This window comes from Pogoniulus pusillus, chromosome 30, assembly GCF_015220805.1.
Source record: "Pogoniulus pusillus isolate bPogPus1 chromosome 30, bPogPus1.pri, whole genome shotgun sequence".
Taxonomy (NCBI): Eukaryota; Metazoa; Chordata; class Aves; order Piciformes; family Lybiidae; genus Pogoniulus; species Pogoniulus pusillus.
The window spans coordinates 9616981-9643923 of NC_087293.1; the positions used below are offsets into that span (position 1 = coordinate 9616981).

Below are 26943 nucleotides of genomic sequence, written 5' to 3' on the forward strand. Positions count from 1 at the left end.
TGGGCTGGCCTGCCAGGTGGAATCCCTTGGCTTTTGTTTGACTTCCCTTCAATTAGCTGGAATAATGGAAGTGTTCATAAGCTCCACCTGGAAAAGCTGAAGGAAGAGGGAAAGCCACTTGTTTGTTAAAAAAGGAGAAACTTAGATTTCAGCCAAGACAAGTCAGGAGAAATGAGTCAGCCAGAGTTATTTAGGAATATGAGTCAGAGGGCAGAAAAGACCTGATGTAATTTTCTGTGATAATCTCTTTATTAATAGAGTGAAGTAGCAGTGTGGAATAGCAGGCCTGCTGCAGAATTACTGATCTTCTCTGGAAGAAGGTCCCTTGTTTTAATTGTTTCTTGATCCAATCCATTTGTGGTGGCTACAGAGATTTGGTAACCTGCTGATGCAGAAATAGGAAACTACAGATGAGGAAAAGCTGCTGTGCTGACTCAGTTCAGGTGGGCGAGGGCAGGGGATGGTGTTACATAAAAGCTGCACTTCTTTCACTTGGCTTCTCTAAGAACTGGCAGCAGCATCCCTGGTTTTGCTGCCTGAAGAAGGTGCTTGCAAGACTTCATTCTGGCATGGGTCTGGATGAAGATCATTCCCTGTGCAAAGGAGAGGTAAGCCAGTACAGCCAGACCTTGCCAGGCTTGGGGCTCACATGTCAGTTGTGTAACAGCTAACCAAAGAAGCAAAGGCACAGAAAGGTGACTGGTGTGCCAGTGACATGCTGGCAGAAGCGCACGTGGGCTTGACGTGTCCCTTTGGAAGCCGATGCAGATCCTTTAGTAGCCCTTGTTGCTGTAATTTGAGCCCTCTTCTGGTTGTATATTAATCAACTGCGATAGGAGTCTTACAGGTGTGTTTGCCTGCCTCTCTGAGACTTTGTCACTAGAAATGACAATTGGGTTTGGTCTAAACTGAAGTTTCAGAGAAGCCTTATTGAAACTCTGCTGCTCCAGCTGGCATCTTCTTCCTAAAGCAGGCTGTCCCTGGGCAGCCTTTTAGGAATTCACTCACCTGCAGCCAAAATCTCCTGTTTTTCTCCCTTGCCCACAGAACAAGTCACAGACTACTGAGGCTGAAAGACTTGGCAGTGCATAACTTGAACTCTGGATCCTGCTGTAAGCCAGACTCAGTTAGTGCTACGTCCCTCCAACCTGTCTAGGGTGCTGCTTTTGTGCTCTTGTAGATGATGAGTAGGAATGACTTTTCCTTCAAAGCTCAGAATTTCCTTTCACTGCATAAACTAATTCCAGACCTTGCTACATGTCCTAAACGTTGCACATTAGTGTAGCAGTGGTGGGCTAATTGCTGAGAGATTTCATTAGTCTTGGAAGAAGCCAGCATGGAGGAGGGGAGGTGACGAAGTGACTGCAGCTCAGCCCTGGAATGAAACTTCCTGGTTGTGGAGAAAAGGCTGATTGTGGAGAAATGTGGAAATGCAATCATGACTTTTGGGCTGAGGTGTGCAATTACCTCACAGTTGCCTCGTGGTGGATGGCTAGGAAGGGGCATACAGACCACCTTTGTATTTTTGAGCTGAACTTGCACATACTTTGTAACATGATTGTATTAACCAACATTGCTGTGTTTCTCAGGTTACTTTTCTGATGGGGCTGCTCAGAAAACACTGTCACTAAAAATAGTACTGTCCAGATGCATGTACCTAGTGCTGCAGGCAGCTCTGACGGGAAATAACCTGCCTTGCAAGTGGGTTCTACAGAGGAATGTTTTACCTGACTTCCTAGAGCATGTAACAGCAGTGTTCTCTACTCATCTGCTGGTTTTAATGGGCACAGTGGTCTGAGACACTCGTGTTCTGTAAACTCTGCTCTCTGTAGCAGTGCTGTTCCTGCACTTCAGCTGCATTGTGCTGAAGTGTCCAAACTAATTTGTGGTTACTGGAGAATTTGGCTGCTGAGGGAGCCAAAGGGTGGGGAGAGGAAGGTTTTGATAGCAGGAGGGTTTTGATAGCAGGCTGTTTGAAAGCTGCTGCTTGAAAAGTAAATTGTACTACCCTAACCCCAGTGGAAAGGGCAGAATGGAGTATTTCACAGCTTTCCCTTGGTTATTTTCCATTGCTTTTGCTACAGGTACAGAGTAAAATGTGTTCTTGGGAGCGAATCACGTTTAACATCTTCCTCTCTCCACAGGTGCACTAATGATGTTGAAAAGTCATTAGCAAATTGGATCCTGTACAGCAGGATGTCTTGATGGAATCTCAGAATAAGCCTTTGCATACACAGTTTGCAGTCATGATTTGTGAGTTGCTTTTGTCTGCTGTAAATAGCAAAGTGCATGAGAGCTAAGGCAGGTGTAGACTGGGCAGTAAGCTTAAAGTTGGTATAAAAATGACTTCAGCACAGAAGTCACACTTTAAATGGCTTTCAGTGATGAATTTTGGTTTTCCTGATAGTTTTGCAGACTTTGTAGGTGCTGGTCTGGGCTGTTCTACCTGCGGTGTCTGTGAGTATCCATTGAAAATGAATCATAGTGAAGCAGCAGCGGTGGGAAAGAAGTCATGTTTGCCCACAGGCTCATTCTGAAAGCCACATTTTACTTCATTTTGAATTGTTTTAAATGTAACTGTGGCTAGACTCACAGGAGTGAGCTTTGGGAAGTTCACAGTCTAGATTAATCAGTATTTCCATTATGAAATGTAGTGGTGTGAGTGGTTGGGATGATGTCAGGCTCACAGCAAATATATCTTTATCACCAGCTATAAATAGAGCTACTGTGGAGTGCACTTCCTTCTAGCAAGGGAAAAGCTTTCTGAAAGAAACGAAACTGAGTGTGGAGCTGGCCACAGTCACCTTATCTCAACAGCCATTGTCCCTTGCTGTAAGGAACAGAGCTAGGTAATGCTCTCCCAGCTTACCTCCACTGCTGCTGTAGATGAGAGGTTCTCTAGCTTCATGGAAAGGCTGAGAAGGATGCAAAGCTTTGCTTGGAGGTGATCTTAATGTAACTTGCAGGATCAGACCAACTGCTTGCCTTGCCCACTAACTCCAGTATTATCACCAAAACCTTTCAGTGTGGAAGGTACTTCAGGCATACAGTTGGCTGGGCAGTGAGAGGTGTTGCTTGCTTTGCTGTCTGGAGTAGTTGCTCATCAAACTGTAAAGGCTGTTTAGTGATGTGTAACCTTGGAAATCTAAAGCTGGAGTGAGACTGCCACATAACTAAACCAGCAAGTGCCTTATAAATGTGTTTCCTTGAGATACAACAACTGCTAATTCTAGTTAACTGCTTCACAGCCTCTTGTTAAGCTGTGGGTTCTATGGCTTCTATGAAATGTGATTGTAATGTGTGTAGGGCAGGTAGTGAGGAACTGGATGAAAATGTTGCTCCTAAACCTTTTCAGAAGGACTCACAAATCTATCTGCAAGGGAGCTGTGTTAACCCTCGTGGACCTTCTGCTGAGCTCCAGCTGCTTCAGTCTTACCCATGTGTGCATCCAACTTGCACCAAGAGATGCAGTGACACTCAGCCCTGTAGATATTCACAGCTAGTCAGAGAATAACCAAACCTGACATTTCTTGCAGGCTTCTTTCCAATGGTCCTGAGCAGCAGCTCGGAGGCTGCAGGTAAGGGCTGCCCTGGCTGGAAGCTGGAGGGACTCTCACCCACACCACCATGGCTGGGTTGCTTTTTGTTTAAGCTGCTGCTGGTCATGCTGCCACCAGTGGGAGCTATATGATGAGCAGGAATTAGTGAGCTACTTGGCTCTCGTGAGCTGCTTGTGCTGTGCTGATCTTGCCCCACTGCTACAGCCCCACTGATAGATGACTGCTTAACTACCTCCATATATAAATCATAGACTTGTTTCAGTTGGAGAAGATCTCTAAGATCATTGAGTCCAGCTGTCAACCTAAGACCACCACAGCACTAAACCACATCCTAAAGTGCCATATGCACATGCTCCTCTCGGAAGCACAGGCTGCTCAGGGCCACATTGAGTCTGACCACAAATGTCTCAATGCTCCCCTGGGCACCCTGTTCTAGTATTTTGACCACTCTCATTGTAAAGAACTTTCTCCTTATGTCTAACCTAAATCTACCCTGCTCCAGTGGTTTTAAACCATTACCCCTTGTCCTGTTGCTACATGTCCTCCAGCTTTCCTAGAGGTGGCCTTCAGATGCTGAAACACAGCTCTAAGATCTTCCTGAACTTCCCCAGGCTGTTTGCTCTGGATGTAGCTATATTTCTATTCCTATGCAATCTACACCATGCACAGACACCCCCCCCCCCCCCGTCTTCACACCCACCCCTCAGTGGCACAAGGCCATGTCACGCACTGATGTCCCACACATACCATCACCATGGTGCTTTAATTATTCCTGAGCCACTTAAATGGCAGTGTAGTGACCAGCAATAAAGGCCACTTGGCTTCTCCCAGCGGCACACCACACTATGGTCTTGCCCCTGGCCCCCTCCCCACCAACAAGCTGACCAAGCACCACAGTATTTGTTTTAAATATTGCTTCTTTAATAATCCACATGGTGGGAGCAGCTCCAAGGGCAGATACAGCTGACAGGCTTGTTCTCCCTAGCTGCATCTCTCCACACCAATAATTCCTTATTGCTGCAGAATTCTCCATCCCCTGGCTCCCATAAGCCAGGGCTAGATTTAATTCTGCTAATTACCTTAAATATAAAACATAATGCAACTGATCCCTTGACATTGCTGTAGTCATAAAAAATAGAAAAGGGGGGGGAAGGGGGGAAGGTTTGTATCCTTATTGCCAGTGTGTGTGCCAGGAACTGCTTCTTCACGGACTCATTAAGGTTGGAAAAGACCTCGAAGATCCAACACCAGCAGGCCAACGAAACCATGTTCCAAAGAGCCATGTTTGCACAGTTGGGTTCTTTTAAACACCCCAGGGGTGGTGCCTCCACCCCCTCCCCCGAGCAGCCTCTTCCACTGCCTGACTACCTTTCAAGCAAGGTATTCTTCCTCATCTCCAACTTAAATCTCCACTGGCACAATTCTTGTGCCAGTTCAGGTGAAGCTTTCCCTCCACCCTCTGGGCTTCTCCATCGCCCAAACTAAGTCAAATTAGTCCTCAGGCTGAAAAAAAAGGGGGAGTTAAAAAAAGGTTGCAAGAAAAGCCCAGCAGTTTCCTACTTTAAGAACAGTTCACAGTTCTTTGAAAGAGTCTGAACAGTACAGTAGAGAGCTACATTTACTGAAAAGGTCTAGTGCTGAGAAAAGTTGTAAAACGAAAAACAAAACAAAATTCAACCCAAATGAACCCCAAATTAAATTAAACCAGAAGTGGTTGGCAGGCTGGGAGGAGAAAGAAGAGGAGAAGGGCATCCTGCTCTGTTCAGGGCTCCAGCAGGAGGCCTCTGCTCTACAGAGAGGAAGCAAATGAAGAAAATGAAATAAAAAATAAAATGTATTTAAAACCCCCCAAGGTTTTTCTCCAGTTCTGCAGGCCAGGCGGTGAGGAGACCCCGGAGCAGGAAGGCACAGCAGTGCCAAGGCAACGTCAGCTGCTGGAAACACACCCAGCCCCTGCTAGAAGTTCGCCCTGTGAGGTGGGCATGTGCCAGCATCTCGCTCGGGCTGAAACAAGATGGGAGACAAAACCAACTATCAGTCACTGCTGCTGTGAGCACGTCCCACCGTGTCTACCGACCCCGTGAGGACCCTACCTCACTGTGAGCAGGCTTCTGGGCCAAGGGGGGCTTCTTGAGGATGCCTCGCCTAGGGGCTGGTGCTGGCTTCGCTTCCCCGTCCTCTGTAGCATCATAGGTGCCGGCCAAGGCGTAGTGCTGCTTCCTCAGCTCGCCCAGGCGCACCCGCTCGCCCTCCAGCCGCTTCTCCAGCTCCAGCACCTTCACCTGCACCCAAACAGCCGCCTTGGTCATGATCTCCCCTGCCACCACCATGCTGCAGGAGTAAAAGGGACCTCCCTTGCACAGGCATGGAGACTCATTGGCCCAGAAGCAGCAGCACCCAGTCCATGCTCATGGCCATACCTGTGTTTCCATCTCTTCCTTCTTCAGCTTGATCAGGGACATGCCTGAGAAGTCCATGGTGTCTGTGGAGAAAAGTGGGGGAGGGTCCTTGCTAAGCATACTCCTTGCAGAGCACCTTCACGTCAACTGAAGCCAGATGGGCACCCAGAGGTGCCCAAAAGGCTGGAAAGTGATCTGGGTGCTTTAGTTATCCCTTTTCCTCAAAAAAGCCCTCACCTTTCTCCTCGATCTGCTCTTGCCCTGACTTGGTGGAAGCCACCACGTTGGCTGCCATCTCATTGACGTTGCGTGAGCACTCCTGGAGCCGGAGCAGGTTCTTGCTGCTCTTCTCAGCTTTCACCTGCAAAGAGCACAGGAGTGGTTGTAGGTCCCCACCATGGCACCTCTGCACAGGTGCTCACTGGCTCAGGAGGGACCCCAGGCAGCCACATTCTGTTAGAGCAGAGATACTCAGTACTCTAACAGTCCTTAGATGTGAAAACCTGGGGGTGGAAAGGAAGGACAGACAGATGGACACATATTTATCCTTGGCAATCCCATCATGGCCAGACAAGGTGACACCTCCAAAGCCTTTCAAGCCTGGGGATACCAAAACAGTTCTGCTCCCACCTGAGCCAAGCACACATGGATAGAGAGCACTTTTTTGTTTTTAAAGCAGTGGCTTGACTTTTCACAGCATCTGCTCCAAAAAGCAGAATGGGTCCTCCTCCTCCTCCTCCACCTGCATCTCTTCTTGCTTGTTGCAACCTCTACCCATTGCTTTCACCCACGCTGTCAGGAAAGGTGGCCAGGACCAAAATCTGTCATTGTGAGTGCTGGCTCCTGAATTGCTTAGTTGGGAGTTCTCGTTAGTTATTAACATTTTCGTTACACAATCAGTTTGACAGGAGGAAGACAGGAGGTTTCACACAGCTCCAGCTCCAAGGCAAGCCCTGCTAGGTGGGGAATATTAATGGAGGTGAAGGCATGTGGATTGGAATCAGACTGACTCAAAAATAGTCAAAGCTTCCCTTCCTGCAGGGTGAGGGAGGTGATTCTGCCCCTCTACTCTGCTCTCATGAGACCCTACCTGGAGTACAACACACAGTTCTGGGGCCCCCAACACAAGAAGGACATCAAACTGGAGCAAACTGAGGCCATGAAGATGATTAGAGGGCTGCAGAACCTGCCCCATGGGGACAAGCTGAGTCAGAGCTATTCAGCCTGGAGAAGGCTCTGAGAAAACCCTATAGTGGCCTTCCATTACCTGAAGAGAGCCTACAAGAAAGCTTCTTACAGGGGCTAGCAGTGATAGGCCAAGGGGCAATGGCTTTAGGCTGGAAGAGGGGAGAATTAGGAAGAAGTTCTTTACATTAAGATTGGTGAGACACTAGACCAGGTTGCCCAGGGAAGTTGTGGATGCCCCCTCCCTGGAAGTGTTCAAAGCCAGATTGGATGGGATTTCAAGCAGCCTGGTCTAGTGGAAGGTGACCCTGCCCATGGCAGAGAGTTGGAACTAGATGATCTTTAAGGTCCCTTCCAATCCAAACCATTCTGTGATTCCTCCCTGCTCTGAGAAGAGACTGCAGGACTGATGGACAGGATGGCTGCACACCACCACCTGAAAGCACAGCGTGGGAACAAAAGGACTTAAAACATGACAATCTTGCTGGGAAACCCACCTTGGAGGCTGCCACGAGCTGGGCTGTGCTGGCAGCAATTTCATGGGAGCAGACAATCAGTTCCTCATATTTGCCTGTGTGCAGGACAACTCTGTCTGCTGACTCCCTGTGTAATGGGTCAGAAGGGAGATGTTATTAGAGACATTTATCATGCACTATGAAGCAAGTGCAGATTATTTCTCTCCTGCTGTACCCTCGGAAAGCAGCATCAGACCTCAAACCAGCAGCTTTGCCTGTAGTTATTTAAAGCTCATGTACAAAGCAATTACTCAAAGCTCAGATCCAGAAGTTTTGGATGGGTATGAAACATCAGCAGAGGCAGGACTGTGTTTCTGTAATGAAGTGGTTGAGATTTTTAAAGCTTTGCCCAAAACCACCCCCCTACCTTCTGCATTGGCACAGAGATACCCTGTCCTGATCCCAACCACTCCATCCACAACCCTTTGAGCAGGAGTCAGGACATGGAGCATTTGATTGTAGCAGCCTTCCCATTTTGCCAACAGGGAGGAACTGGTAGTCTCTATCACACAAGTGTGGTCTGACCCAGGCTGCAATGCTCTATATCAGCCATGGAATCATAGAATTATTCTAGTTGGAAAAGACCTTCAAAGATCATTGTGTCCAATCACCATCTAACTCCATGCAGAGCCAGCAGCAGGACAGTTTGGGTGATTGAGTGATGGAGAAGCATGGACCAGCCCTGGACACAGCACATGGAGCCATGGCTGGAGAGCACCTTCCCACAGTGGCCATGGGAGAGGGCCCAGGGTACCTACACGAGCTGCGTGGCTCCCCAGCCCACCGCCTTGGAGGCAGAGATCAGCCCTTCGGTCCAGCGAGAGTTCTTGGCATAAAACTCCTGAGTTGTTGCTGCCCCCTGTTGTTACGAGAATATTATGGCCTGTATTGACTTGTTTCTAAGACAGAACGATCCATAAATCCGTAAATCCACATAAAACATCCATGCAAGACATAAGAATACATAAACTTATATATAAGGGCATAAAAACCAAGGGACTGACAGATCTCTGTGCTCTTCAGGCCACTCTTACTGGCCTGCTAAAACACCTATCGAGAAAAGTAGCTTTGGAGCTTCCAGATGAAGTTTGAGCTGGGTTTAAAACAAGCCAGTGTGGGCCACTGTCTTCAGATGGACAAGCTTTGGAAAGGTGACAGTGATGTGTGTGCAGAGCACAGGCCGGAGCAGCCCACCTCCAGTAGGTGGCAATGTCAGAGTACCACTAACACGGGAAACAGAAACTCTCCCACGCCTCGTGTGGACGCAGAGAGGAGCAGGGAAGGACTTACCCGGCCACTTTCTACTATCTCCTTCTGTAGGTTAGTAGATGTCAGTACAAGAAGTCTAATAGCCTGGAATGAAGGAAAACAGGTGTTGGTGTTTGGGGGCGATTTTATAGAGCAGAATCAAAGCTGTCAGTGGCAGGAGTTACAGTTTTACACCATCTTTGATGCCCCAGATGGGTTTCTGCAGTACTGACCTTCATGAGGTCTGTGCAGGAGTTCAGAATCCTGCAGGGAAACAAGAGAAAAAGTGTTCAGCATCCTCCAACACTGTACCCAGGGAAGAAGGTTTTGCCCCCAGTTAGAGAATGGGTTTCTTTTGGAGACCAGCCAGCCTCCAGGTTACATCATAGAATCCTTAAGGTTGGAAAAGACCTCTGAGATCATCAAGTCCAACCATCAATCCAACACCACCATGCCCACTAAATCATGCTCTGAAGAGCCATGTCTACACATATTTTCTATACCTCCAGGGGTGGTGACTCCACCACCACCCTGGGCAGCTTGTTCCAATGCCTCACCACACTCAGCAATGAAATTTTTCCTAATACCCAAACCAAGCAGCCCACAGAGAAGCTGCAAATGGTTGGCTTAGACATGTAAGACGAAGGTCCACTCCTCTAAAGAGAATTTTGTGCTCAACATGAGGTTGATGCAGCACCAAGTCACACACAGGACTCTGGAGCAGACCACAGCCCAGCAGGTATGGACATGGGACAGAAACCTGCCTAGGGTTGCTGCATGCAGCCCCCCAAAACTCACCGCTCGTTCACTTCAAGCTTAACACCAGAGCTCTCATTTCTGGCCTGGCTCATCATCTCCTGTTGGGAAACACAAAAGGAAGGAGGGCTGTGTCATGCTGTGGTGAGCAGGGTGGAGAGATGGACATTTTGCTGCCCCATGGGACGACAATGGCCCATCCTGCAGCTTTGTCTCACCTCTATCCGCCTGACAGCATCCTCAATTGCCTCTGAGGTGGAGGCCATCTCCTTCTCAACCATGTCTCCCAGCTCTTCTTGCTTGATATCTAAGCTCTTGGGCCTCAGCTCCTGTCAGAGGGAGACAAGCAAGTTATTCAACCTCTGCCTCCCACCCTTCAAATACCTGCAGAAGCAACGTTCTGCAGACCAACACATGTGCCACTGACTTGCAGCAAGCATGGTACAGGGACCTCAGAGGTAAGAAATGTCCCAAATCAAAGGGACAAAACTTGATCACAAGAAGAGTTTCAGCAGGGCAGAGCTCTGGAGAGCTGATGGCCTTTGAATGAACAATGGTTTCATAGGAAAGACTAACAGGTGCTCCATGAGAAGAAATCTCTGAAAGTTAAGAGGTTTTAGTCTGCAGAGGTTACTGGGATGAAAGTCTTCAGCTGAGCCTTCACCAGGAAGGGTATCAGGGCTCAGAACCTGAGATGGCTCAAGGAAAGCACCAAAACCTGTGGGTATGGGGGACAAACCACCCCAAAGTGCTCACTCTAAGCCAGCATCTCCCCCTGCAGCTCTGGGCAAAGGGGAAAGCCATGGTTTGACGTGTTTCTAAAAACCAGGCTGTCCATCAAGGTGCAGCCAGAAGGCTGCAAGCAGATATCCCTCCCTGACCAGCTGAGACAACATCCTACTGTACAACCACCTGCTTTGCTTTCTCCTTTAGGAAATACCAGTGCCAGTACATGACCCTGCCAGCCCTGGGTGGGAAGCTGGGAGCACTGGGCTCCATATCCTACCTGGGCCAGCTGCAGGACTCCCTGCAGTGCCTGCCGCACAGCCCCCAGCTCGGCATGCCCCAAGGTCTGTTTGTTCTTCAGCTGGCCCAGGTAGTCCAGGCTCCGCTGCCCGCAGTCCCGGCATGTCTCCAGCAGCCCTGAAGAGAGGATGAGTCAGTGCTAGGCCCCTCCATCCCAGACCTGCCACCCTCCTCCTACTCCTCCCTCTGGCCACAGAGATGATGCTGAGCATCAGCAGTATCCAGCAAATTTCTTGCAGAAGAGCGTAAAATGGTATCCAGGAGCAAGAGAAAAGGGTTCTGGCACAGCCACCCAAAAATAAGCCCCATGAACATAAAACCTCACAACATCCCCTGCATCACTCACGGTCAGCATGGTCGGTGGGAGCCAGGTGGGATGTGGCACTGCCATTCACGATGGTGTCAGCTGTGAGGTGTGCAAAGAGGGCCAGAGCCCCCACCAGGCCTGCAGCATCTGCCAATGAGAGGATGTGGTCAGGCACTGCCAGCCCAGGGCACCACTTGCCATGTCCTGAGGGATGCAATCCACCCTTGAAAGCACTCAATGACCAGAAAAGAGCTTGAAGAGGTTGGCACTGACCCCTCCCTCCAGCTTGCAGGTTGCTCCTTCAATGAGCACATGGGAACCCACCAACTCCACCCACCATGTCCTTCCATTACCAGGGCATTGCACGCTTGCTGATGGCCCCAAAGCAGCTGAGGGCTGCTGGATGCATAAAAACAAAAGGTGCAAGCAATGCCACCGGTCCCCAGCCCCAGGTACCTGCCATGGAGGCCACATACTGCGCGTGCCCGTTCTCCAGGGCATCCGTGGACTCCAGCGCTGCCTGCGCCCGGCTGAGCAGGTAATCTGCAATCAATTTAGCTTTGTCAGCATGAAGGGTCTGAGCAAGCACAAGTGCTGACTCCATGAGGCACCACTCCGTGGAAGGCCAAGGGAACAGAGGTCCTCATGACCCCGGCTGGCAAACAGCACTGAAGTCAGAGCAAAACTGTGCTGAAATCCAACAATTTGTTCCTGGGAAGTCTGCCCCTAACCTGCTTGGGTGTGATGTTTGGTAGGAGAAAGTGCCTGGGGCATGCTGAGAGGCAACATTGTCCATCTTGGAGGAAGAAGGGACCGTGTGGGCCAAGTAAGACATACCTGGGGAGCTGGTGCAGCGGACGTGCAATGGATCATCCAGCTTGGCCACCGCATCACGGAGGATGTCCTCTGCCTCCCGCACGGTCTCCTGCAGGATGCTGAACTGCTCATCCAGCAGTTTCTGCTGCAAGCTCTGCTCCTGGTTGCTCTGTGGGATGGGAGGAACAGGTGAGTGGCACAAGTGGGACATAGGATGTCCATCACTGTGGCCCCATCACTTGCATATCCCTTGAGAGCCCCTTTTTGGGACTAGGCCCAAGAATCCCATTATTGATGGGGCAGGTCACATTCCACCAGCTACACCCATGATGGGTCACAGCTGAACCACAACTGTTCACCGCCCCCAGACACATCTTGCCCTGGGGAGCAGAGTGGCAGTTGGCGCTCCACAGCACCATACCTTCTCCAGGAGCCTGCCCTGCAGCTCACAGATCTCCCTCGTGGCTTTGTCTGCCTCCTGGCTCAGCTGCAGCTCCTTCTCCTCGATGAGGCTACGTGTGGAGAGCAGCTCACACTCCTTCTCACTCACTGAGTGCCTCAGCACCTCCTTCTCAGCATGCAGGGCCTCCACCTGGGCATTGAGCTCTGCACCTGCCTGCCAGTGGGACCAGGAGAGCTGTCATACACTTGTCAACACATCATGAGCCAAACAGTTATGCATGGGGGAAATGAGGACATGCCCAGCTCATGACACTGACGGTGGGGACCTGCATTCAGCCCTATAACAGCTCCCTAGGCTGATTTGCACAACACTGGCTTGCCCACGGTGGAAGGTTTTGAGAGGCCACACCTTGAATACTGGGTTCAGTTTTGGTCCCTTCACAACAAGGACATTTTGGTGCTAGAGCATGTCCAAAGAGCAATTAAGCTGGTGGAGAGCTCTAAAGACAAGTCCTGTGTGGAATGGATGAGGGAACTGGGGTTGTTTAGTCCTCAGAAGACAAAGCTGAGGGAGACATCGTCTCCTTCTACAGCTAGAAGTTTGGAGTGACATGGAGCTCAGTCTATTCTCACATGCAACAAGTCACAGGACAAGAGGAAATGGCCTCAGGTTGTGCCAAGGAAGGTTCAGATTGAGTATTAGGAACAATTTTTTCCCAGAAAGGGTTCTCAGACGTTAGAACAGGCTGCCCAGGGAGGTGGTGGAGTTACCATCCCTGGAGGCATTTAAAAGATGAATGGATGTGGTGCTGAGGAACATGGTTTAGGGATAAGTGGTTTAGCAGTAGTGCTGGGATTGTGAGCTCTAGGCAAGTAGTTGGACTTGATCTCAGAGGTCTCCTCCAACCTCAGCAGTTACATGATTCTATGACAAGGAATTATGATGAGGGTCTGGGGGCACCCTGCACGCCAGGTTCATACCTGCTTGGCGTGGCTGAGCGAGCGTTGCGCCTGGTCCAGCTCATCCCGGCGGGCATCCAGCTCCTGCCGCAGCTGCTCCATCTGCACGCTCTGGTCCTCCAGCTGCAACCACACACCCACACCGGGGGCTCAGCCACAGCCAGCACACTGCTGGCTGGCACCAGCACACAGCCAGGGTGGTGAGAAGCCCGGCCATGATTTGCAGGAGGGGTGTTCAGGGTTTTGAGGGGGATGTTCTGGAAGGGCCCTTCTGCCCAAGGCAGGAATTTGGGGAGCATCCCCCAAGCTTGGGTGCTGGAGGATGGAAGCACCCAAACCCATCAATTTGCACTGCAGCATCTTCTTGTGGAAAAAAAAAGCAGATGTGGGCAGAGGGAATGAACCATGCATTAAATAATATCCTCCTGAGGAGCCACAGCAACTCTTTCCCAGGTCAGGGACCAACATCAATAACCATTACTACCCCTTGCCCCAAAACTGCACCTAGCCCCTGTGTTTGCTGTGCTGGGAAGGGCTCGGTGCCAGAGCAGGGAAGGATCCTAAGCTATGGCAGCTTACCTTCATCTCAGCCTCCCGCCTGACCTGCTCCACCTGGAAGGCCAGCTGCTCCTTGACCCGTGCTACCTCCTCCTGGCTCTGCTGCGTGACCGTCAGCTGCTTGGCAGTGTCGGCGTTCTGCATGGACACATGGGCATCACTGAGAATTCAGAGTGGGGACCCTCACTTACCAATGTGCTCGTTCCACCCAAATTCTGGTTAGGAGGGTAGCTTAGAGATGCCTTTTCACAGCATCCAAAACACTGACCATCATTCAAGGGGTGCTCTCAACCCAGTGCCCACAGCTCCCTGAGTGCAACATGATGGGACCAATACGGGGTTGGGCTGGGCAAGCACAAACCACACTGGTGGTGGCAGAGGAATAAAGGCAGTGGTTGGCTCCCAGCTGGTGCAGGCATCAGCATTACCTTCCTCAGGAGCTCAGCGTGTGTGTTGATGAGCTCACTGTGCTTCTCCTTCAGCTTCGTGTAGCGGATCTCAGTGGCGTTGGCTTTCTCTGGGTGGGGTAAGAAAGAATCAGCAGCCCTGGCACAGGTGTCCCTCAGCTGATGGGTGCTGTAGGGCACCTACTTTCTGCTTCGGCGCAGAGCCGCTGGGACCTGTCGCTGTCCTGCTTCACCTTCTGCAGCCTCTCCAGCTCATCTCGCAGCTGCTCGTTGTCCACCAGTGCCTTCTGTTTCTGCTTGCGCTGCTCCTCCACTTCACCCTCCAGGCTGTTCACCTGTGCCTTGAGCTGCGTGATGTAGCGCTGAGCCTGCAGGACACCAACAGGGACTCAGGCACTGCCTGGCATCCACGCCAGTGATGATTCTGCCCTTCCTAACATTTCTATCCAGGTGCCTGGCTGTGATTTGGGTAAAGCAGCTGTGAGATGCACAGGACAGCTCTTTGCCTGGGCTCCTGCAGCTGCTGTGTCCCCACTGCTAACAGCTGGCTGGGACAGCAAGGGACAGGTTTCACATGCCATCCCGCCTCCATCAGAGTTAAGGTTCTGGCATTGCAGAGGTCCTGAAACACAGTGCTGGGTGTTAGGACCTTGCTCTTGCTGCATCACATTGGTGTTTCCACACTACAGCACCAAAACCCATCCCAATTTCCCACACTGGCTGCTCCCTGGTGAAGTTTTACCTCTAGTTTAATCTTCTCCATCTCTGCATGGAGCATGTCCACCTCCCTCTTCAGGCTCTCGATCTGAGCATCCCTGTAGAGAAAGGCAGGTTGGTCTCATGTGGCAGCGAATGTCCTCTCCCTGACACCACAGACCCCCATACCTGTCATCTCGAATGCCATTGGGTGGTCCAAAGGTTTGATCAAATATATCTGAGGTGATCTGAGGAAGACAGAGGGTGTCAAGCTGAGCCAGGCTGTGGGTGCCTGTCTGCTGCCAGCCCAGGGTTCCCATCCCTGAGCTCCCACCTGTGGCTCTGTGGTGGAAACTGTGCTGATTTCAATTAGGTTCTCTGGCTCTTCATCCTCAGGAGCTTCCTCAGGGATGACGACAACTGGCTTCACGTGCTCAGCCAGTGCAGATGCCCGCAAGAAGTTTGGGGGACTCTGGAGGGACAAGAAGTCATGGTGGCATCACCTGGGGTTTTGGGGATCACCAAAGAGAAGGGAGATGCTGAGATGGGCTAGCAGGTCCCTCTGCAGCATCCCTAGACCCCAAACCCATCCATGGGGACACCCTTATGCACTCTGAGCCCACAGGCTCTCTAAAGCATCACGTATGACCGAGTCCCACCACACCTCTGGCAGCCGGGGGATCTGGATGAGCCGCTTGAAATACAGCATATCTGATGCTTTCTTAAAGAAGTTTTTGAGGCTGGAAAGGGGAGAAAGAAAAACTGCTCATGGTGGGGGCTTGGCAAAAGGGAAGGGACCCTACCATCCCACCTCATCCCTGGGTTACCTGCGAAACTGCTCATGGAAACGGTCTCGGTGGCCCTGCAGCGTGTCAGCCGGCAGACCTGTGGTGATGGGGGGGCAGCTGTGACTGATCTGGGGCTGCAAATTTATACACAGCACCTGGATTACTCCAGACACAAATCAGTGGGGAAAAGGCCAGGTGGGAGCAAGATGGGAGTGGTCAGGACAGGAGTGGGGTGTCCCCATCCCTGGTGTAGGTAACAGGGATGTGGGACAGTGAGAGGTGGGCACTGGAACCTCAAAATACCCACGAGGCTCTTGGTGCTGCCCTGCCCAGAAGTCCCATGCAGGGAGCTGAGGGGTCAAGGCACATTAATTTGAATTCATCAAGGACAAGCCCGCCTAATTCCTTCACCTGGGATGTCTATGTGGGATGGAGCAGGTCTCCTTAGAGCCCAGATGGGATACTGGGACATGATGATGGATGCATCCATCCACACAAGCCTGACCCCAAGAATCCAGCCAGAAGCCTGACCCAGGCAAAGACCAGCACATCCCCAGTGACTCACAGGAATGCAGTTTGAACATCAACTTGACAGCATAGTGGTAGAGGTGGCTGCAGTCCTGGATGACCTGGATGAGGGGGGCCAGGCGGCACTGCACGGCTGACATCTGAGAGACTGCCATCGAGGTGTTGAGCTGTCTGAAAACTGAAGGGTTGAGCATGGTGAGCTGCTGGTACTATGTCTGCGTCCTGCTCCAGGCCACTCAGCTTGACCATTAACCACGATGCATGAGGCTTTGCCAGGACACAGGGTAAATGCCAGGCTTGGTGCCCATCCTGTCCCACAGCCCCCTCCAAGGAACTGCAATACCCAAAAGGACTGTGGGAGCAGAGGGAAGAGCTTCTTGACTCTGCCCACCATACCCTGACCCCAGAAAGGAGGCATTTAACCCTGGGATGATGCAAAAGCAGGACAGGTGCCCTCAGGAGCTGCCACTGTATGACACAGCCAGGGAAAGCTGCGGAGTTTTGCTCTGCTCTGTTTAATCATGCCAGGAGCCAGGAGAGGATGGCAGGGCAGGGGACAGCCCGCCGGCACCATAACCTCATCTGCCCCGGCTCACAAACAGATCCCTTCTCTTGGCAGAAATCCAGGCAGCATATCCACTGTGGCTTCTTCCCTCCTCAGCTTTAAAGTATTTATGAATATAAATTCTCTGGATAACTGGGTCAGGAGGAGAAGCAAGAGGCTGTGCGGGCTCTCCTGATGTGCCCTGTTTTCCAGGGCAGCTCTGTGTCCCTGACTCGCTAAGGAGGAAGAACCACCACATTTTTAAGCCATCTAAAAATTCCTCAAGGTGAGAGAAGCAAACACAGGCAGGGACCTCCAACCATCTCTGAGATGTTTTGAAGAGGGGAAATGAGCAGTTAGATGAAGGTACACCCTCTGCTTTGTGGGGGACAGAAAGGATTTTGGTAACACATGTGATGCACTTATCCCCAGGAACACAGAGCAGACATTGTGAGGGACACTCTCTTCTCCCAGGGAACAAGTGATGGGACAAGAGAAAATGGCCTCAAGTTCTGCCAGGTGAAGTTTGAACATGATGAACAATTTCTTCCCCAAAAGGGTTAAGCCCTGGAACAGGTTGCTCAGGGCAGTGGTGGAGTGCCCATCCCTGGAGAGGTTTGCAAGCCATGGAGATGTGATGCCGAGGGATGTGGTTTAGCAGTGACCTGGCAGTGCTGGGTAAACTGTTGGACTCAACAATCTTAAAAGGTCTCTTCCAACCAAGTACTAAAACAAAATTAAAACATATTTCAGAGCAGCACTGCTCTGGAAACAACATTCTGCATTGCTCAGGTGGGCTGAAACCAGCCACGTTCCTTAAATATTTTCTTACAACCATCTCCACAGAGCATCAACAGGGGAATCCAGCTAAGAAACAACCTCAGAAACCTCACTGGAGGAGGAAGGATCTGAGCTTCTGACCTCAGCCTCCCGGAACTCAGTTCCTGACCAAAGAGCGAAACTATTGCTCAACAGCCTCAGGGCAAGCGGGAGGGACCTGCCACCTCCTCACCTGACTCCGACAGCTTCAGCTCCCAGTCCAGGTAGTCGAACAGCTCAACCGTCAGCTGGAAGCTGCCAAAAAAAACCACAACAGAACACCATCACCTGGTGGTGAAGGCATCCTTGCTCCAGCTGCTCAGGCTTGCTTTGGGTGCCCACACCAGCAAGGAGTCAAATTGACAAGAATTTGTTTACTTTGCTTCAGGCATCTACACTTCCCACCACTCTGTGGGCGCAGGAGGAACCAGGAACCATCCAACCAGTGTACAAACCACTGATGGCTGCCCTGATCAGGAGCTGTTGTGCTAGCCGGACGCTGCTAGCCAGGAGGCACAGACCTGGGGACCACACATCAGACGCTGCACCCCTGCCAGGTCACTCACATGTTGTTCACATCCGTCCCCGCCGTCTTCTCCAGCACCTCATCTGACACTTCAAGGCCTGGGGGGAACTCAGGATGCTTTATAAAAGGAAAAGAAATAAATCTTTCAGTTATCATAAAATCACTAAAATTTGAAAAGCTCCCAAAATCACCAAATCCAACCACTGCTGCTAATATTTTTTGCTGGTGCAACACATCCCTTAGCAAAGCCCCGTCCCCCCAGCATGGCAAGCGTGGAGGTGGCCAAGAGTCTCACCTTGATGTGGAAGGAGATCTTGGTAAGGAGGAGTCGTGTGTAGATGTTCACCAGCTGCCCATACCTGTCATGCAAATGTCCCTGCCAAAGGCACAAGGGGAACGGTGGTGAATCTGGTGCAACGTGACCGGATCCAGCAGAGCTCAAGCATGCTGGTGAACCTACCCCAGCCCTATGGCTCTTGCACTCCTTCCCTTCACCATGCACAGAACCATCACCCAGTGAGGTCAGAGACAGGTTACTTCAGGTGGTGTTTTGCTCTCTCTGTGCCTATGATGTTTGCCAGCACCCACCTCTGGACCCACCAGAAGGCACAAGCCTTTGCTTCACTGCACTCACCCACAGGTCGCCTGTCTCTCGGATGTTGCTGCGGTACCTCTGGCAGTCCTGAAGGACCTGGAAACAAAATGGGAGGGATCTAGCACAGTGGGGCTGGCACAGAGTCGCACCCACTAGCCTGCTCTGAAGCTAGGAAAGAATGGATCCAGTCCCTTACGCCACTCCAGATTTGGGAGATGTTCAAGCCCTTCAATGGAAACCAGAGGTTGGGGCTTTGCATGGAGGGGTTCACAGACGTTAGATAACCGCATGCTGCACAGCGCCATGGCCTTGGGCAAGTGACTGGGGCAGGGAAGGAAACCCACCCTCTGAACAGAGGGACACCAAAAGCCAAAACTCTCCCCCACTGGTGATGCAGGAGGGAGGTTTCAGAAGGAACACTCACGTTGGGGTGGCCATCACGCAGGACCTTGTGCAGGACATGGCAAAACTTCCAGCTGAGGATAGCACTGCTGGGCAGGGGTAGCCCGATGGCATAGGACCAGAAGGTGAATGCTCCTTTCTCGTGGTGCGTCCCCAGGATGATGCCTTCCCCCAGTCAAGGCCAACCAGACACACATAGGAGCAGGGACAGGCTGGGCACTATTCCTGTTCACCTTTCATCAAGAAGCGGACATGCACCCAGCATCTCTCAGGCACAGAGACCACTGGTGCCATGCTGCACCTGCAGATATAGCCCTCATGCACTTTTTTCTGGTGTGCCCTCCCCTGCTGCAGGACAGGCCAGGGTCCTTTGCATTTACTGCCAAAGCAACACAGTTTTACTGCATCACTTCTTTGTGTTTCTGCTGATGGACAAACCTACAATGATGCCATTCCCCAACCAAGCTCTGCCTGGGTCTTCGGCCTCCCAAACCTCCCATGGCTGCCACCTCATGGCGTGAAACCCTTCCTGCCTCAGCACTGCATCTTCTCCATGCCATCCAGATGAGCTGACAGTAAGGATACGTCTGGCATGTTTCTCCTTCACTGGAGCTTCTTGTGTGTTTATGGCTTTGCTGATGCTGACGGCCTGTGAGAGGAGAGAGTGGCTGTCAGACCTGGCATGACCCTCACAGTCCCAAATCCACATCTCTCCCCCAAAACAAAGACCTGGGAGTGTTGTGAGCTGGGGATAGCCTGGCCACCCAGTGCCTTTGGAGAATACTCTGAATTTTGTAGCACCTTTGTCATCTCAAAGCTGTTTCTAATGCATCAAATCAGGCTTCTTGTTCCACAATTAAAGTGACCCATTAACACTCTCCATCCCCAGCATCACCAGTCGGAGCTAGGCCACTACAAACTGTGTCAATGAGGTTCCCTCCTGCACCAACAAATAAATTCCTTCATGTTTGCAGCTGGAACTCAGTGCCATGCCCAGAGAGAACTGAGGCAGGACATTGAGATGCCAAATTCCAGGGCTGTTTGTCTAATCACAAGAAGCCTTTGAACCAGGGGGTGGTGAGGTGGGTTTTTTGACAACGTGGCTGTGTGCAAACACAGCCCCCAAGCAAGAAAGGAGTGGCAGCCAGGATGCCCATCTTGATGGTGCACAAAGCCAGAGCGCTGTGACTATCAGAGGAGGATTATCTGTATCAGCATCTTAACACATTTGATCATAGCACTTCATGAGTTTGTTCCAGAAGACAACAGGGGTCAGTTGTGTCTCCCACATGGGCTGCAAAACCAAGCCGCTGTGAGGAACTTCCTTCTCCCCAGCTGTCCGCAGACTCAGCTGAGATGCTTCACCCTCGCATGAGCGCTCAGGCTGTGCCCATGTCCACAAGCCTTTGGTGACCAGCAGAGGAAAAGGTCCCAGCTGGGAAGGCAGGAAGCGGCCCCGCCGCCAGCGCTCATGCCGGAAGAGAAACCCAGTCCCTCCCTGCAGCCCCACAACCAGCGAAACCTTCTCAAAGTCTCCTCTCCCCTCCCGGGGAAGCACCTGCTTCTACACGGCTGCTTGGGCCGGGGAGATGCTGTGCCGCGGGAGGAGGAACCTGACACCCAGGCACCGAGTGCTCCTGCCTTATGCAGGAGGAACCAACGCTGTGCCGACGGGGATGCCAAAGGTGTCAACACACTGAATCCGCCCCAAACGACTCCAAACGGCTGCTCCTGTAGAACCACAGAGTGGTAAGGGTTGGAGGTGACCTCTGGAGATCAGCAGGTCCAACCCCCTTGCCAAAGCAGGAACACCTGAGGCAGGTCACATAGGATCATGTCCAGATGCATCTTGAAACTCCCTAAAGGAGACTCCACCATCTCTCTGGCCAGCCTACTCCAGCTCTCATCACCCTTACAGTAAAGAAGTTTCTCCTCATGTTGAGGTGGAACTCCCTGTGTTCCATTGCCTCTTCTCCTATCACAGGGCACCACTGAAAAGAGCCTGGCCCCTTCTTGACACAGAGCGTGAGCTGTGCACATTAGCAACAAAACCACCAAGAATGCACCCCAAAAAGTGAGCCTCTCTTAAAATGCTGAGCCCAGCTGCTGGGCTTTTGCCCTTCCCATGACAGGGAAGCCCGGGCATCACCCCGACATGTGGGGCTGTAAAGCAGCAGTGGAGTTAAGCTGCTGACTTGCTGTAATCCTCTTACCCAAAGGTTAACGAGTCTGGAGTGCCCAGAACAGGCACTTGCAGCACTGCCACCTCTCCCAAAGCACCTAGCATCCAAAAGCCTGGAGCTCTTTCTGGACAGCAAGAGCTTGGCTGCTTGGTAGGATGGGGAGAGGGCTACAATTCAGGTGGCCTGTCCCAAAACCAGGCTGTACCGCCCATTGGTGCTGGTGGGTTATTGCCCATCGTTTAATTTCCAGACTGACCAGCCAAAATTCAGCCTGGGAGGTGGTGGAGAGGCTGTTTTCATCCTTGGTGATTCAGCACAGAGGTGTCAATGGAACCATTTCATGTCCAGCACAGAGGAGCAGACTTGTGCAGAGGCAGCCCCCAGCCCATCCATAGCACCACCACAATGGAGACCAGTGTGGTCCCAAATAAACTACAGTGGCACCAAACCAGTGCCAGACTGGTTCAGGTGTCCTTTCACTGCCTCCAGATTCTGGGTTGGCCAGGGTGTCCATGGAAGGGGGATCATGGAACCAGTGATGGGCACTGACCAATGTTGCATCCTAGATGCAAATGCCTTCATGATGTCCCTGCCACCTGCTGGGATGCGGGAGATGGTTCCCAAATGGGCAGATTCACCCTTGACTGTGCTCTTGAGACATCATCAGCATGTCTGGAGAGAGGCAAGGCTGTTGTCACTGTGGGCACACAACCAGCCCAGTAAAAACCTTCATGCCACCTGCAGATGATTTCCTCTCACTAGGAAACAGTACAGCCCCAGCCCCAGTGTTTTGGGGGAAGGTGTCTGACTGACTCCAAAACCTGTCCCGCTGCAGGCCATGGAAGCCCACATGGTGCCTTACTCACAGCCCTCACGTACCAAGCTGGTGACTAAAGCTGGGATCAAAGCGCCCAAATGAAGGAGCACAGTTTATATCCACCCCTTCTTTCCAGGCTGCTTTTAATTACGGCCTGATCCTCTCTGCCCACAGCTCCCCAGAGCCACAGCATCCCGCGGGGCCCCAATCCCCACCTGGCGGGTAGATGCCAGCTCCCAGTTCGATGCCATGGCAGGGAGTGATTTCCTTGGCAGAAGGTTGTCAAGCTGGAAACCTTCCCCAGCTGGGTGGCACAAGGGCTGTCAGATCAGCTGGACTGGAAACGGCTGCTCTGGAGTTCCCTTCCCTATGCTTCTCCCTCCCAAACTGCACAGGAAAAGCACCACTCAGCAGGCACACGAGCAGCACTCCTGGTGGCTCCACAGCTCGCGGGATTGCTAACTCTCTCGGTGAAGGAAAGGAAACAAACACTAGCTGCAGAAAAGGGCAAGTTTTGCCTCCTGTCGAGCTGCACAGAGTGTCTGCTGCAGGATAGAGGCTTCCCATCTCCCACATGTGGCCACTTCAAGGGGGATGTCGGCATCACCCCAACATGAGATCTCAGAAAGCATTTTCAGGGAAAGCAGGTGACCTTTACTTCACCCACAGGCAGCTGGGGTCACACCAGGGCCAGCACCCCCTGCCTGCACCCACAAGCATCACCCCAGTCCTCTCAAGAAGAAAGGAGATGGGGTGCTTGATCTCAGCAGCATCATTCTCCAGGGTGGTGTGAAATCCTTGGCCAGCAAAAGGCACACAGAAGGAACGTGCCACCAGCATCCCCACAATACAAAGATAACCAGTGGCCATCTCCACAGCTGCTATAATTAGATGTAAAAGGCAGATCAATACCCCTGTACTGACATTGGAAGAGTTTTGCTCTGACCAGAAGCACTGCTATGGGAGACCATGTTAGGAGAAAGCTGTTTCAGGAGTTTTTAAGCAGTTGCTGGGAGAAAGTTTTGGGTGGTAAATGTGACCAGCAGCCAACAAGCCTGGGGGTTAGCTCTGTGAGAGAGCAACCATGCACTTGCCCCATGCGCGGCTCTGCCCAAAGCATCTCTGTAACTGTAAGTGAAGTTGCACCAGTGGGGAGCACAAATCCCACCCCAAAAATAAACCCAGAGGAGGGCAGGAGGGAAGTGGTCCTGTCCGGCTGGCACAAGCTGCCCTTCGGCACACGAGGCAGTGCTGCAGCTGCCAGTATTTATCAGCGGTGCCCAGCGGGACGACTGAAGGAGACGCGTCCGGACGGAACCGGAATTGCCGGTTTTCTCGTGTTGCTCCCCAAAACCAGCGAGCTCCACTTCCTACCCAGCGCAGTCAAGTGAGACCATGACCCCACGAGGTGCAGAATCACCACCTGCCTTCACTGGTGGTCTCTGGGGCCAAAGCAGTCCAGGGGGCAGGGAAACACCAGCAAAGCAATGGGGCAAAGGGGAAAAATATCTGCGATGAACAGAAAATCCAGAGTGGTCAGAGGATGTGTGCTGGGAAGTCTCTCTTGCTGGGGCAGCTGGTGAGCTACTCCAACTCTGTCCATCCCTAATTAACGCCCTATAATTAAGCAATTTCCCACAAGCCATAGGCCAGTGCCGTCAGTGCCCAAGCACCATCCCACCCCACAGCGGCCACAGGGAGGGCCGCGGACATCCTGTCCAAGCTGTACCTATGGGGCACCAGCGTGTTCAGACTTGCTTTCTCTCTGTCACTCTCTCCGGGACCGGGCATCCCGACCCCCGCCGGGACACCCCTCGTGCGACCCACCCCCGGTGGCAAACATCCGCGAGGTTCGCTAGGGCAGGTGGTGCCACCGCGGGGACTAGGGCAGGGGGACAGGGCAGGGGTGGCGCGATGGGCACCGGGGGGCAGCCCCGGGTTCCTGCCTACAGCGGCACCCGGGCTCGGCCGGGGCCGTAAAACTTCCCGTGTTTGCTCACGGCCGTGTTTACCTGCCGATAAGGCCCGGGGGGTTGCGGCAGGGGACACATACACCATCTGTCCGGGGCTCTGCTGCCTACCGAGGCGGCGGCGGCGCACGGCGGGGACCGACTCCGGTAGCTGGCCAGAGAGCGGCGGGACGGGCCGGTACCCACGCGGGACCATCCCGGGGCCGCGGCGGGAGGAAGCAGTAAGGCAGGTGGGGGTGGGGCAGCGGTGACGGACAGAGGGGCGAGCGGGCAAACGGAGAGACGGATGGCGGACGCATTGCCCCACCGGGGGGACCACCGGAGCCCAGTGGAGACCCACCCACCTCCCTCATCCCCCGAGAAGCCTCAACGTTTCAGTACGCCCCGAGGTGCTGCCCCGCGGAGCAGACCGGGCCGATCTTTAAACCCACACTGGGAACCGAAGCCGGTACCGGAGCAGCAGCAGCAGCACCCCCCTTCCGCCGTCCTTGCCTGGTTCTTGTCGAACTGCTCCCGCTCCGCTTCCAGACTGTGGCCTCCGCGCCGGCTCAGCACCCGCGCCGGGACGCTCTTGATGCTGTTCATGGTGGGCCGCACACCGGGCTCCGCGCACCGGGGCAGGCAGCGACCTCCCGCCGCCCGCCGGCCCCTCCCGGCCGCGCACTGCGCCGCGCTCAGCTCCGCAGCGCCTCTGCCGGCCGCGCACGGCCCCGCCCGCCCCCCGCCCACCCGCGCCCAGGTGATAGCCCGGCGGCCCCGCTCCGCTCCCTCTCCTCTCGTCTGGCTAAACGCACCGGGGCGCCTCCCCTGATCCACAAGCACCAGGTGCGCCGCAGCAACGACCGAAACGGTTCATCTCGCTGCAGGGATGTAGCACTGAGGGACATGGTTTAGCACCAGACTTGGTCGAGTTAGATCGTGGTTAGACTCTGTGATCTCAAAGATCTTTTCCAACTAGAATGACTCTGTTTCTCTTTCCCCTCTACTGTAGTTTGATAGTGTCCATCCTACCAGCACAAGAACCCCCTTCTTCTTTCTCTAAGTAAACCCCACAAACACACATCAGACAGATTTGAAGTTTCATCACTGCCTACCTGAGGTATGCCATCCAAAGGGACCTGGATAAGCTCGGGAAGTGCACCTGTGTGGCCTTTATGAGGTTCAGGCAAGCCAAGCACAACGTCCACACCTGGTTCTGGGCAGTCTTCTGAGGATGAAGGAATAGAGATGAACCTTGAAGAGAAGGACCTGGGGACAGCAGCAGATGAGAAGCCGTACACTGCCCAGCGGTGCAGTCTCACAGCACGGAACCAGCCATGTACTGTGCTGCATCCCCAGCAGCATGGGTAGCAGGTCGAGGGATTCTGCCCTTCTGCTCCACTCTGCTGGAACCTCACCTGCAATGCTAGGTTCAGGTCTGGAGTCCTGAGCACAGGAGAGCCATGGACCTGTTGGGGCTGGGCCAGAAGAGACCACAAAAATGATCAGAGGGCTCCAACCCAGAGAGCTTGGATTTGTTCATCCTGGAGAAGGCTCCAATGAGACCTTACTGTGGCCTTTCAGTACTTAAGCAGGCCTATAAAAAAGAAGACTACAACCTTTTTAGCAGTGTCTGTTGTGCAAGGACATGGGGTGATGGTTCTAAACTAAGAGTTAGACTAGTGCTAAAGAAGAAATGTTTTTACACTGAGGGTGGGGAGACACTGGCTTGGGTTGCCCAGAAAGGTGCTAAATGCCCTATCCCTGGAAACATTCCAGGTCAGGTTGGACAGAGCTCTGAGCAACTTGATCTAGTTAAAGATGTCCCTGCTCACTGCAGGAGGCCTGGACTAGATGACCTTTAGATCCCTTCCAACCCAAATAATTCTGTGATTCTTTAGAAAAGTCAGGCAGCAGAGCACACATCCACCCCCACGGGGAGCAGGCCGGAGCTGAACAGAAGCTTTGTTTTAATAATAATTCAGTAGGAGAATACAATAGCAAAGGCCCTCCCTGGGGATTTGGTAATGCTTCCAGAAATAAGGCAGCTGAGTTTGGGGCAGCTTCAGTTTCTAGATGAGCCTCAGAAGGCAGTAGGTAACACATTTGGTTTCTAAGTCACTTGGTGCCTGAATAAATGAACCAAATCATTCCTCTTCTTCCCATCCCACAAACCCAGGGCAGCCTCAACACAAAATCCTCTTGGGGTTGACATGTGGTATAGCTGGACAGCTTCAGCATCAGCACTGTATTGTTACCAGGGGCTTTTTGGGGAAAATTTCTGTCACAGCCACTGCAGCAGATTTTGGGGATGGAGCTTCTGCAGGTAGAGGAATCAAGCTTTGCAGCTTTAAAGGCTTGTGGAAACTTAAGTAATACCTAAGAAGCTGTGATTCCCTCTGTGGGTAACACTTGTAGGCAAGGAGGAGAAAAGGCTGGAGCACAGCAGCTATGATCAGAATGGGTCAATCAATTTTGAGGCTATCAATAAAGGAATTAAAAGGTAATTAAAAGATAAAGGAAAAAAATAAATGAAAGAGTTAACCATAACAAACCCTGGTGTGAGCACTGTATTTCACTGCAACTAATTTGTGGCAGTAAACAGAGCCAGAGACTCCCACCTCAGTGCTCCCCACGCAGGGAAAACGCAGGCACAGCACTCAGCAGTGTAAGCTTGGCTTGAGTGTCCCAAAACACTCAAACCCCACATGACTGAGTGGCCCGTTCATGGCTCCAGCAGTTGCTGTCATACATCCCAGGGAACCATCATAAATTAGATACTAAATGCGTTGGACTGTCCATTAAAGGCATTGCCTTTATTTAACTAAAAGATCAAAGAAGTTAAAAAGTGCTCAGGTTGTGACAATGGCACACATCTTGCCTGATAGGCCAAGATAAAAAAACGTTTCAACACTATACAGCCAGCCAGATCATGCTGGGCTGCTGCTGCTGCTGCA

General features: G+C 52.2%; 1 protein-coding gene across 1 annotated transcript; it reads right to left on the reverse strand.

The window, feature by feature from the left end:
• Nucleotides 1-242: 242 nt before the first annotated feature.
• On the reverse strand, nt 243-24680 carry HIP1R (huntingtin interacting protein 1 related). The gene is made up of 32 exons (XM_064168372.1): nt 24500-24680; nt 19623-19686; nt 19060-19202; nt 18675-18731; nt 18336-18416; nt 18081-18157; nt 17708-17769; nt 16189-16329; nt 15663-15720; nt 15500-15575; nt 15170-15307; nt 15025-15083; nt 14882-14954; nt 14324-14507; nt 14161-14249; nt 13754-13870; nt 13196-13297; nt 12234-12428; nt 11834-11981; nt 11453-11539; nt 11036-11143; nt 10670-10806; nt 9882-9992; nt 9706-9764; nt 9141-9171; nt 8950-9012; nt 8418-8518; nt 7642-7747; nt 6197-6320; nt 5981-6042; nt 5654-5842; nt 243-593 (listed from the first exon to the last, which is right to left on the reverse strand). Exons 1-32 carry the CDS (start codon nt 24590-24592, stop codon nt 489-491), a joined length of 3240 nt encoding a protein of 1079 aa, XP_064024442.1. The 5' UTR covers nt 24593-24680; the 3' UTR covers nt 243-488.
• Between the last annotated feature and the right edge of the window lie 2263 nt (nt 24681-26943).

Excerpts from the sequence above, each read along its gene's own strand:
- HIP1R (XM_064168372.1), bottom strand. The coding sequence starts at position 24,592 with ATGAACAGCATCAAGAGCGTCCCGGCGCGGGTGCTGAGCCGGCGCGGA. Across the intron at positions 11,144-11,452 it reads GTATGTGGCCTCCATGGCAG|ATGCTGCAGGCCTGGTGGGG; the intron begins GTACCTGGGGCT and ends TCTCATTGGCAG. Across the intron at positions 8,519-8,949 it reads AGATAGTAGAAAGTGGCCGG|GGGGCAGCAACAACTCAGGA; the intron begins GTAAGTCCTTCC and ends TCGTAACAACAG.